This window comes from Muscardinus avellanarius, assembly GCF_963383645.1.
Source record: "Muscardinus avellanarius genome assembly, chromosome: 8".
Classification (NCBI taxonomy): domain Eukaryota; kingdom Metazoa; phylum Chordata; class Mammalia; order Rodentia; family Gliridae; genus Muscardinus; species Muscardinus avellanarius.
In genome coordinates, this window is record NC_137794.1 from 44,157,960 (window position 1) to 44,170,601 (window position 12,642).

General features: G+C 46.4%; 1 protein-coding gene across 4 annotated transcripts in view; it reads left to right on the plus strand.

The window, feature by feature from the left end:
- ANKRD6 (ankyrin repeat domain 6) overlaps positions 1-12,642 on the plus strand; it is a gene marked incomplete at both ends in the record, with an annotated part of 69,623 nt that overhangs the window by 55,926 nt on the left and 1,055 nt on the right. For 2 of the 4 annotated variants that reach the window (XM_080699700.1, XM_080699702.1), the window contains 6 exons: positions 2,544-2,648; positions 4,014-4,148; positions 4,448-4,633; positions 5,068-5,220; positions 10,298-10,411; positions 11,688-11,799. In XM_080699700.1, coding sequence (XP_080555826.1) covers positions 2,544-2,648; positions 4,014-4,148; positions 4,448-4,633; positions 5,068-5,220; positions 10,298-10,411; positions 11,688-11,799 — 805 coding nt within the window. Of the gene's footprint in view, positions 1-2,543; positions 2,649-4,013; positions 4,149-4,447; positions 4,634-5,067; positions 5,221-10,297; positions 10,412-11,687; positions 11,815-12,642 lie in introns of all 4 variants that reach the window. The other 2 variants (XM_080699699.1, XM_080699701.1) reach the window with 2 other exon arrangements.

The window sequence follows — 12,642 nt, forward strand, 5'->3', positions numbered from 1 at the left end:
GCTGAGATTGACATTATCTAAGTAATAGTGAAGAAATTTAATAATGGTAAGTTATAAGCTATTCAACCTTCTAGCACCCTGAAATAGTCTGTTTGTGTTTCTTCGTCTTACTCTCCAGAAACACATTAGCTTTTCTATAATTGGACCTACATTGCATAGACCTTTTTATATTATGCTTTTATTCTAACTATAATAGGATGATGTTCTGCAGTCTTCAAAATTACTCATTATAATGGAAGCAATAACACTCCTTTTTATTGCTATCAGTGTTTTGTTAAACCATTTTTTTAATGTTAGATATTTAGGTTACTTTCGGATTGAAGCTACTCTGTATTACATTACAGCAAGCAGATTGGTTTTCCATCTCCTTCTGGCTAATGCTCCAAGAAGGCAGTATTAAGGAGGCAAAAGAGATTCCAAACCCCATTCTGCTCAATACCAGCATAACTCAGGGTTTTGTTTGGTCTTTGTTTCGTTTAAATTTTAAAATATGTAATACGACCAGCAGTGTTTGGACTGGTTAAAACATTTGTCTTTTGGAAGCATTTGTCTTTAGTGTGGGGCTGGTACTTCTCAGTGGTCTTCAGAAAGCCCATAGACTCCCACCTGGAAGGAGTCAGGTCTGAGAAGCTCCTAGAAATAAAATGCCCTCTCACTCTTCAGCTCCTTGCAAAGACTCATCAATGGAAACACACCCATGAGTCCTGATAGAAAACGTGCCAGTCTCTCAGGGATCAGAAAGTACAGGGTGCTGGGTAAATGTCAGAAGCCATCACATTCACCTGGCATTTCAGCATTTGCAATCTGATGGACAAGCAGTCACACCGTCAGCCACACAGAGATCGTCAGGTCTTCCGGGGCCAGGGAATTCCCCAGGCACACCAAGACTGAGATCTCTCAAATCCATCTGTCATTTGTCTTTCAGAGCCCAAAGATCTTTGCTTATACAGCATAAATCTTTATTTCCCTTTGTAGTAGCACTCTTTTGTGTTTCCATTTAAAAGTGACTTCAGTTTTTCCTTGCCCAAGCTGAATAGCAAATAAATGGGACGACATGTTATGAAAGCTTATTTCACACGTAATTGTACATGCTAAACCCTATTCTTAGCACAAGGAACTTTAGAACATGCATAAGATTTTATGTGTGCCATTCTGTTGCTCTGTAGTTACAGAAGCAGCCTTACTTTTTGTTTTGTCTGCAAAGATAAATCTCCTCGCCTGAGCCTCTCAGTCGAACGTGGATTTCAACAGGCCACAGCAAGTACTGAGAGGATGCCTTTTCCTGAGACCTCAAGATCAATATTCCCTGATTTCTGTGGACTGGGAAAGATTAATGGCATTCCATTTGCTAGATGGTACGGTTCGCTGAGAAAGGCTGTAAACCATGCAAAATTATTTCCACCTGCTAATAACATGGTAAATGGAGGGAATTTTGCTGATGATTGTTTTGGGTTTGGATGACCTCTGCGTGCCACTTGTCACATTTGATGGATGTGGCTCACAAGTGCTCTGAAAGCGAATTTCAGGCTGATTTTGGTTCCGAGTCCTGTTCTAAGAGGAACAAACAAGGTGAGCACTACGCAATGCAAACAAGTCTCTCTTCTTCCACCAGCCTTGACTTCCCGTGGAGTCTGAAGTGAGTGTTAGAAGCGGCTCAGGGTAGTAGCACTCAGGTTTTTTTGGTCTAAGGACCGTTTTGCATCCTCCAATGCGGTTGGCCAGACATTAAGGTTCCCAGCAGGTCAGAGGCCTGTGCCGTGTGGTTCTGTACTCTGCCCACTAAGCAGCTGAAGCCGGCGGGAGGCCGGTGGTAGTGGCTGATGCTCCACGGAGGGCTGGCCACCTCCTTGTTCCTGCTCCATCCCAGCAGCTCCCGAGATTGACATTCATTTGAGAAGCAGAGCACGGAGAGGTCAGATCACTTGCCCGAAGTTCCCTCAGCTAACTGGTCCTTGGTTTAAACCTGGGTCTGTGCCACCCCATGCACTTGTCAGTTTCCCTTCTGTACTGCTCCACACTGTAAGGGGCTGACTAAGTGCTTCCTTTGGAAGCCACAGTTGGCATGGTGGCTCACAGATGCACCTCGGCAATGTCTGAGTCAAACTGAATTTGGCTGGGTCACAGTTTGGCCAAGGGGAAAAATGGGCTAGTTCGGGTCCAGCATACCAAGGTGAAAAATGAGACTCCACCCGGCACAGGACTGCCGTGTCCCCCAAGCCCAGGGGAAGCCATCTATATCCTAGTTTATATGAGTAGTGCTCCCTGGGCTATGCGGTGTACAGCCGGCGCACACCTACCTGGCTATCCTGGCCCAAAACATAACTGCTTGTTGTTTTTATCATCATAGAACTTCTTGAGGTTAAGGAAAAGGAACCCGTCTCTGGATCCCAGTACAAGATTTAGGAGTGGCTTGTTCTTCATGAATGCTGAATCTCTCCCACTGGGTGGCAAGTTCCCTGGGTCAGAGCACCAGGTCCGAGAGAGTCCTCTCCCCGATGCCGCGCGCACTGGCGGTGTGTAATGATGCCCTTTGCCTCCTTCAGGTCTTACGCTTCAGTCGTGGGCGAAGCCTGAGGAAAAGGAGAGAGAGGCTCAAGGAAGAAAGGAGGGCCCAGTCCGTGCCGAGAGATGAGGTGGCACAGAGCAAGGTGTGGGGCTCTGTGCGGATCTGCCCCTTGGCCTCTCCTCCCCGGCTCCTCACAGTCGACAGGCTTTTTCCCCTTCAGCCCCTCCACTGCCCCAGGCTTCCAGATCTGTGCCTCCCTGTGTGCCTGCCGCCCGCCCAGCACCCCGTGTGGGCGTATCTACCAGCCCCTGTAGCCGTGTCCCTGTCCCCGCCGTGTGTCAGCACGCCCTCTCCAGTGGTGCCTTCCGCTGGGTAGAGCAGAGGCTCCCTGCAGGTCTGTCTGCACATCCCTGGGACCTCGCTGGAAATGCACACTCTTGGGCCTCTCACCCACCGACTCAGAAACTCTGGGTGGGCCGAGCAATGTGCATTGTCCTAGTCCTCCAGGTGACTCCGATGAGAACCCACGGCACGGCTTGCTTCTCACTTTCCACTTGGAGAATGGACCAAGGCTTTGATGGCTCGTATGCCTCCTTTGAGCAAACCAGAAAAGATGTTCCCTGCGGCACACAGGGAACATGAGTTGGGTTGCAGCCCCCCACTGTGCCCCACTCACCCCTCAGCAGGGTGCCTTGTGCAGTGAACAGCTTGGACACCTGTGTGTGGTAACCCTTTTAAGTTCTCAGGAGGAAGAAAGTAGGATATAGAGATGTCTTTTGGCACATAAAATATCATCATTAAGGACTTACTTTTCTGTCTGCTGTTTCAAAATCCTCTTGTCAGTTACCAGGATGAAGGCACTGTAACTCTGGTTACCTTCTTATATGTGAATTGTATATATTAAGTTGTAAAAGTTCCCACAAAGACCAGATATGTGGGGGTTTTTTTCTTTTTTTTTTTTTCAGTACTGGGGATTGAACCCAGGACATTCTACTTCCAAGCCACATCCTCAGCCCTATTTTTTTTATTCTTTATTTGAAACAGGGTCTCACTAAGTTGCAGAGAGCCTCACCAAGCAGCTGAGGCTGGCTGCAAACCTGTGATCCTCCTGTCTCAGCCTTTTTTTTTTCCCCCTGAGGGTTCTGTCATAAAGTGTGGACCTCCAAATTCAAAGAATGAGTGGAGTTTTATTTTGTTGAAATGCAAAGACCCCAAAATTTCTACTGTCCTTTTCATGGATGATGGGTTCCTGGGATTCTAGAACATAGGATTAGACCCAAGAATAGATTTCATTTGTAATCTAACAAAATAAAAGCCAAATATGTAAACACAAAGGAATAGTATTATGTGTTCAGTAAGAACTGCCAAGTGGTGCTCCCTGTGTCAAAAGTTTATGTCCTTGTCAAATATTCCCAGGGGTCCCTTCCTGGGTGGCATCTTTCAAACACTGGTGAAGAAGAGAGCCCAAAGAGCAGGTGGGTCAGGTTTCTGGGCTTTTTCTCTCTAGGGAAGTGTCTCTGCAGGGGACAGCCCCAGCAGCGAACAGGCTGTGCTCAGGAAAGAGGAAACCAGAGAAGATTTCCTGTCTGCCTCCCCAGATCCCGGAGCAAAGGATAACAGGAGAAGAAAGTCAAGGCCAAAGGTCAGGGGGCATCCAGGAGGGTGGCTGGAGGCAGGTTGGAGGGTCCTGGGCTTCCTCATCCCTGACCAGCCACGAAGCCACCCCTGGCTGGCTGGCTGGCTTAGAGCCAGAACATAGAAACCACATCTGGCTGATGGCAGGCGCGTACATCTCTTTAGACATGGGATGCTTGGCATAGAACCCCAGGATACAAAGAAAAGTGGAGTTCTTTGCCTAAAAGCAGGGAGGTGGGAGCTCTTGGCTGGTTGTTGCCCAGCCGGGTGTCACAGGTTCAGTGGCGTTGCCTTCCTCCTCCACAGGTGTCAGCTTTGTCTGACCCCACGCCCCCAGCAGACCAGCAGCCCGGGCAGCAGAAGAACTCACATGCTCACCATCACACGAAGAAGAGGGGCAGGCACCGCGGCTCCTCCCCACCCCCACCGCACACCTTCAGAGCATACCAGCTCTACACGCTGTACCGGGGCAAGGATGGCAAAGTGATGCAGGTACCTGCAGGGGAGATCAGAGGCCCCCTGCAAGACCACCCATTGCACTCTGTTCCTAGGGGCTGATGGCCACACTGGGCATTGACTTTGGAAGGGACTAGCGTGCAAGATAAGCCGATGGCTTCTCCTGCCGCTCAAGTCCCTGCAAACAATATGCTGTTACGGGGCTTTCTGCTCCATCCTTAGCTGGCTCTGTATCTTGAGGCTCCAGGTAGATAAAGGCAGCTTGCAAATAGGAACCATGTCTCACCCTCAGTCTTCTTAGATTGGACCCAAAGCTGAGGCCGTAGGACATTCCAGAGTTTGGACAGGGATGACTGTCTTCCCCGTCATCTGTATACCCCTGGTCTACCAAGTGCCTGGAACTTAGTGGACACTCAGAGCATCTGTTAAAGAAATGAAGGAGAATCAATTCTTTTTTCTTTCTCTCCCAGGCACCAATAAATGGTTGTCGCTGTGAACCCCTGATCAACAAGCTGGAGAATCAGTTGGAGGCAACTGTGGAAGAGATCAAAGCAGAGCTGGGCTCCGTGCAGGATAAAATGAACACAAAGCTCGGGCACATGGAGAGTAAGACCCAGCACCAAGTAAGTGGGTGCCGGGGCCTCCCGGGAGCCTGGAGTTCTCGCAGGAGTGAAACCAGACCTTACGGCTGGGGTATGGCTCAGTGGAGGCCCTGGATTTGATCCCAGTACCCCTCAATCCCATAAGAAGTGTGGGGGGGCTTTAGCACACCCTTCTACCCTGGAAGTATCTGATGGGCTGTCAAGGAGGAGGCCTGCTTATGGATTGTGTTAAAGTGTATTGGTAAGGTCTTTCTCTTCTTTTATTTTCTTTTTTTTTTTTCTTTTTTCTCATGGTGCTGGATTGGACCTGGGCCACTCTACCACTGAGCTATACCCGTAGCCCTTATTATTTTTTATTTTGAGACAGGGTCTCATTATGTTTCCCAGGATGGGCTTGAACTTTTCATTCTCCTGTGTTGGTCTCCCGAGTAGCTGGGATTATAGACATGCGCCCGGGTGCCTGACCTCCGTTGTTGCAAAATGTTTGTTTGTTTGTTTGTTTGTTTGCTTTTAGTCACAGTCTAGGATCGAGTAAAGACTCACTCTTGTGCATTTGACTGTTTTGACTGTTAAGTCTCTCTGGTTTCTTTATTCTCTGTCTCGTGTGTGTGTGTGTGTGTGTGTGTGTGTGTGTGTGTGTGTGTGTGTGTGTGTGTGTGAGAGAGAGAGAGAGAGAGAGAGAGAGAGAGAGACAGACAGACAGACAGACAGACAGACAGACAGACAGAGACAGAGAGACAGACAGACTAAGGATTGACCCCGGGGCGTTCTACCTCCAAATTACACCTCCAGTCCTTTTATTTATTTTTTATTTTGAAACAGAGTCTCACTAAGTTCCAGAGGCTGGTCTTGAACCTACAACCCTCCTGTCTCAGCTTCCCAAGTACTTGGATTATAGGTGTGCACCATCAATGCCCGGTGGTCTCTTAATCTAAAACAGTCCCAGATTCCTTCTTTCAGCATTTTCTCCACATGACATTAACTCTTTTAAGTATCTATGCTAGCTGTTTTATAGGTTGTTCTGTATTCTGAATTCATCTAATAGTTTCTTCGTAGTGTTATTTGTTTCTCTTTCTCTGTATTTCTGTAAGTTGAAAATAAGCTCTACAACAGCTGTTTTCCAAAGTGTGATCCCTAGACCAACAGCATCTGCATCCTCTTGGGACTTGGTGGTGGAGGACAAGCAAATTCTTGAGCCTTCTACTGAACTGAATAAAACTCTGGGCTGGGGTCTGTCAACCTGTGGTCTTTTTGTGGTCCTGGATTGAACCCAGGGATTTTCTGCCTCTGAGCTATACCCCCAGCCCTATTTAAAAAAAAAAAAAAAAATATATATATATATATATATATATATATATTTTTTTTTTTTTTTCAGTACTGTGGATGGAACCCAGGGGCATTCTACCTCCGAGCTATACCCCCAGCCCTATTTTTTATTCTTTATTTTGAAACAGGGTCTCACTGAGTTACAAAGGACCTAAGTTGGTGAGGCTGTTTCTGAACTGCGGTTCTCCTGTCTCAGCGTCCCTCAGCCCTATTTTATTTTTTATTTAGAAACAGGGCCTCACTAAGTTGAGGGCCTTGCTGTATTGCTGAGGCTGGCCGCAAACCTGCAATCCTCATGTCTCAGCCGCCCATGTACTGGGATTACAGGTGTGCACCATTGTGCTCAGCTTCAACCTGTGGGTTTTGTGGGGGGGAGGGGTACTGGGAATGGAACCCAGGGGCATTCTACCTCTGAGTGATACTCCCAGCCCTATTTTATTCTTATTTTTATTTTGAAACTGGGCCTCGCTAAGTTGCTGAGGCTGGCCTTGGGCCTGTGATTCTCATGTCTCAGCCTCCTAAGTATTGGGATTAATAGCGTGTGCCACTATGCCCAGCTTCAACCTGGGTTGAGTTTTCTCTTACAGATTGTAAACTCCACAGTGATAACTTTTAAGCAAAACTGAAACTATGCTGATGTTTTGGGGTTTGAGGGCAGCTTGCTTTTTTGTTGCTGTAGTTGTTGCACTGGGGATTGAATCCAGGGGCATTCTACCTCTGAGCTACACCTCCAGCCTCTTTTATTTTGAAACAGAACCTCACTAAGCTGTGAAAGGCCTTGCTAAGTTGCTGAGGCTGCCTGTGACTCTGTGGTCCTTCTGTGTCAGCCTCCCAAGTTCTGGGGTTATAATCACACACCACTGTGCCCGGCTCTGGCACCTAATTTTCCATCTAGTACTATGCCTTGGACACATAGAGGGACTCTGCCTTGGACACATAGAGGGACTCTGTAATTTTTTTTTCTATTCCTACACAGAGATAGTATTTTGCTTCCTATTTTTTCTCACTTAACTTTATGTCATGAGCATATTTCCATATCCTTGGCTTCATAATATTCTAGCATATTAATACAACATGACTTATCTAACCATTTCTCTGTGTGTGTGTGTGTGTGTGTGTGTGTGTGTGTGTGTGTGTGTATGTGTGTGTGTGTTGCCAAGGATTGAACCCAGGGGCACTAAACCTCTCCAAGCTTATACTCTCAGCCCAATTTTTTATTCTTTATTTTGAAACAGGGTCTCAATAAGCTGCAGAGGGCCTCACTAAGTAGCTGAGGCTGGCTGCGAACCTGAATCCTCCAGGCTCAGCCTCCCAAGTACTGGGATTACAAGTATGCACCACCACACCTGGATTTAACCATTCCTTTTTCCTAGACATTTGTGTGTGTGTGTGTGTGTGTGTGTGCGCGCGCGCGCACGCGCACGTTATTGGGGGTGGAACCCAGAGGCTTTCTACCTCCAGGCTATACTCCCAACCATATTTTATATTTTATTAGAAACAGGGTCTCACTAAGTTGCTGAGAGCCTCACCAAGTAGCTGAGGCTGGCTTCAAATCTGGGTGATCCTCCTGTATCAGCCTCCCAAGCATGAGGATTACAAGCGTGCCACACCTGCCTTTTTTTTTTTTTTTTTTTTTTGCAGCACTAGGGATGGAACCCAGGGACACTCTACCTCCAAGCTATACCCTCAGCCCTATCTTTTATTCTTTATTTTTGAAACAGGGTCTCACTGAGTTGCAGAGGACCTCACTAAGCAGCTGAGGCTGTCCATGAATCGCGATCCTCCAGTCTCAGCCTCCCAAATGCTGGGATTACATGCATGCACCTCCACGCCCCGCTTAGATATTTTTTATTCTTATAAATAATATTCTGATGGACATTTATATGCATAAATTTTTTACTATTTCTCAGATTATTTGCTGCGAATGAGAATTGAGTCCAAAGTTAATGTTTACGACTCTTGATAAACATTGGCAAGTTACTTAATAGAAATGTTGTACCAGAGTCAGGTAGGGCGGTGCAGGCCTGTAATCTCATACTTGGGAGACGGAGACAGGAAGATTGCAGGTTCAAAGCCGTCTCAGCAAGTCAGTGAGGTTGTCAGCAACCTATACCACTCTGCTTCAAAATAAATAAATTAGGACTAGTAATGTAGCTTGGAGGTAGAATACCACTAGGTTCAATCTCCAGCACCACACACACAAAAAAACCAAAATAGAAAAGAGAGGTTCTATCAGTTTGCATCTCACCAGCAGTGTCTGAACTTTTGTCTCAAATCTAAAGGTTTTTTTTTTTTTAACTAAATTAAGATTATTTTACTATTCAGAGCTCATTTCCTGTTTACTGGTGAGACTGAACCTTTTCCTTTTGTTTTTTTCTTATGGTGCTAGGAATTGAACTCAAGAGCATTCTATCTTGCTTATTTTTTTTTAAAGGGGTTCTTTTTTTTTTTTTTTTTTTTTTTTCATTTTTGGAACCGGGGATCGAACCCAGAGCGCCACACCTGCAAAGCAGGCGCTTAGCTACTGAGCTACATCCCAGCCCCTTATTTTTTATTTTGAAACAGGATCTTGCTAAGTTGCTGAGGCTGTCTTCAAACCTGTGAGTGTCCTGCCTTAGCCTCCCACGTACTGGGATTACAAAGTGCGTGCCACCACACTGGCTGAGGCTAAACATTCTAGATGTAGTGGGTATTTGTACCTTTGTGGCAAAGACATTCAAAAAGTCTTTTAAGGCCGTGATATATTAGCTAAGACTGAGCTCACCTCACTCACACTGGAACAGCACTTCCTTCAGCTCAAGGAGGGTGACGGGCTGGGGTGCGGGGTCAGTCCTCACTCTACTTGGTAGGGATGGGGCTCTGGCCCAGCGTGCAGGGAGTACTGCTGAGCTAGGCTCTGTGGCCTGTAGCAACCCCTGCACACACATGGCTTGTCTTGGGGCTTCTCTACAGGACAAGGGTGAGGAGGTCGCGAACAAGTCCGTTTCAAGAGTTGGGTTGAGAGCAGTTCAGAGACAAACATGGGGATCAGAGAGACAGTGGAAGGCGCTCACCACAGCTCCAGAACTGAAGTTTCTTTATATAATTTTGTGTGTGTGTGTGTGATGGTGCTGGGGATTGAACCCATAGATATTCTGCCTCTGAGCTGCACCCTTAGCACTTTTTATTTTTTTTATTTTGAAACAGGGTCTTAGTAAGTTGCTGAGAGCCTCACTAAGTTGCTGAGGCCGTGATTCTCTGTGATTCTGTCTCAGCCTCCCGAATGCTGGGGTTACAAATGCACACCACCACGCCTGGCTACCCCCAGCCCTTTTTAATTTTTCATTTTGAAACAGGATCTTGCTAAAGTTGCTGAGGCTGGACTCAAACCTATGATCTTCCTGTCTCAACCTTTCAAGTACTGGATTACAGGAGTGTGTAGCAGGCTTGGCCAAAGAACATAAACAAAACATTTTGCCAGTACTGGGGATTGAACCCAGGGCCTCAAGCATGCTAGGCAAGCAAGCTCTCTACCACTGAGCTACATCCTCAGCTCCTTTATTAGGACTTTTAACAAATACAGAAAAGGAATAACATTGGCCTTAGAGGGACGTGCTCAAGAATTCTGAAAAGCTAGAGTTCCATGAACATCATATGAAAATAGGACCAAATGGAGAGCTGAGTGTGCGTGCTTGCCCTCTGCACCTGCTTGGTACCCTGGCCCTGTCCTGGTGAGTGGGAGGCAGCATCCGGAGGTCATCTCAGCGTGCACTCTGTGTTCCTTCCCTCCTAGATGCGCGTGCTGGACAAGCTGATGGTGGAGCGACTCTCAGCGGAGAGGACAGAGTGTCTGAATCGCCTGCAGCAGCACTCGGATGCTGAGAAGCACGAGGGAGAAAAGCGGCAGGTGACAACCAGGGTCTATCACGTGTCCACTGAGCTAAAAAATCAGACCCATCATTGAAAACTCAGAGGCCGGGATTCCCGAAAAACATTTGTATTACATATTATTCCTATAACCCCAATCTGAAGTTAATAGCAAAGAACCTGTGTTCCTGTTTGTGTCTGCTACTGAATGTGCTGGCAACAGGCCGGGACGGAGCACGCTGGGGAAAGGCCCTCTCTACCCCGAGTCAGCTCCATGTACGGGGCCTGCACTGAGCCAGTTCGCTGTTGTGGAAGGAAACACAGTTCCCACCTGAAGGAGTTTGCAGTCTCTCTAAAGAGACACGGAACTCTAGCCAAGGAAGAGATACTCACTAGCACTCAAAGCTCTGCTTGTCAGCAGCCAGACGCTTGGTTTGGGAGATTTGGGTCTCTTTGGGATATTTGAGTTTAACATAGCTCTAGGTGACTTAATGAATTATAGATCTTGGTTTGGGTATTTGGTGTGGCCCCGTGGATGAATAAGGTAACTCATAACTTTTAGGTTTATAAAAATAGCTATTGTAAGCCGGACATGGTGGTTTATGGCTTGTAATCCCAGCATTTGGGAGGCTGAGACAGGAGGATCCGAGTTCGCGGCCAGCCTCAGCTATTTAATGAGGCCCTTTGCAAGTCATTAAAACCCTATTTCCAAATAAAGAATGAAAAATAGGGCTGGGGGTGTAGCTTGGAGGTAGAATGCTGCTGGGTTCCAGTACCGCAAAAAAAAAAAAAAAAAAAAAAAAAAAAAATATATATATATATATATATATGCTATCATAATTCAAAAATTCATTCTTTAATTTTTTTGTATTGGGGATTGTACCCAGAGGCATTCTGCCTCTGAGTTATGCCCCAACCCTTTTATTATTTATTTATTTATTTATTTATTTATTTATTTATTTTTGCAGTACCAGGGATGGAACCCAGGGGTATTCTACCTCTGAGCTACAACCCAGCCCTATTTTTTATTCTTTATTTTGAAACAGGGTCTCACTGAGTTGCAATGGGCCTCACCACAATCCTCAATCCTTCTATCTCAGCCTTCTAAATGCTGGGATTACAAGCGTGTACTACCATCCCAGCTTTTTTATTTTTTATTGTGAAACAGGGTCTTGCTGTGTTGCTGAGGTTGGTCTTGAACCTGTGGCCCTCCTATCTGTCTCCCAAGCACTGGAATTACAGGCGTGCACCACCACACCTGGCGACGAAATTCCATTCTTGATGCTTTTGTACACTCATTATTTATTTATTTTTAGTTGTCCTTGGTGGATGAAATAAAAACCTGGTGCATGTTAAAGATTCAGAACCTGGAGCTGAAGCTTTCTGGAGATTCGAGGGCCTCCAGGGCTAAATCCACACCCTCTACTTGTGAATCCTCGACAGGTAACTCAAGCACAAAGAGAGCGGGCCCTTCTGTTCCAAGGCAGAGTGGCCCCTGATCCTGCTTTCTCCTGCCTCTGAAGGCAATCCCGCTGATCAGGCTGCGGACAATGCTAGATTATAGAGGGGGCTCATGTTTGTTCACAACGACGTATTCTGTTTCTATGCAGTAATACAGTACTTTATTTATTTATTTACTTATTTATTGTGGCACTGGGGATGGAACCCTTTTTGGGCTACACTCCCAGACCTATTTTATATTTTATTTGGAAACAGGGTCTCTTAAGCCAGCGCAGCTGGCTTCAAACCTGCGCAATCCTCCTGTCTCTGCCTCCCAAACATGGGGATTACAAGCATGGGGATTACCAGCCAGTACTCTATTTAAGTGCTCAAATATAATTAAACAAAAAAAATGAAGGAATCACTGATTGATAATAACAGTGCTTCTGATCCAGTGTCAATGTGGTCAGAGTGGACCCCAAAGATGAGTGGTGAACAGCCCTCTGTCTCCTCAGCAGGGCTCTCTGCCTTGTCCTTTGCACCCTTTCCCCTTTCTTCTTTTTGATTGGCCTTGTGCCTCGTCCAGCTGTGTCAGGGCCTCATGATCTAGTAGTTCATGCATTGAGCTTGCCCCGGGTGCGAGATAATAGATGCTTCAAGTAGCACATCTTTATATCAGCCACAGTGGTGACACTCAATGATGATAATTTTAGGACACTGAGAGCCTGGTAACTAGGCTTCCCTGGGGGACTTTGGTATGCTAAGTATTTCATGTTACCACAGCCACCTCTAGAACCGTGGGTTTATCTTTGTGCTGACACATTGGGAAAA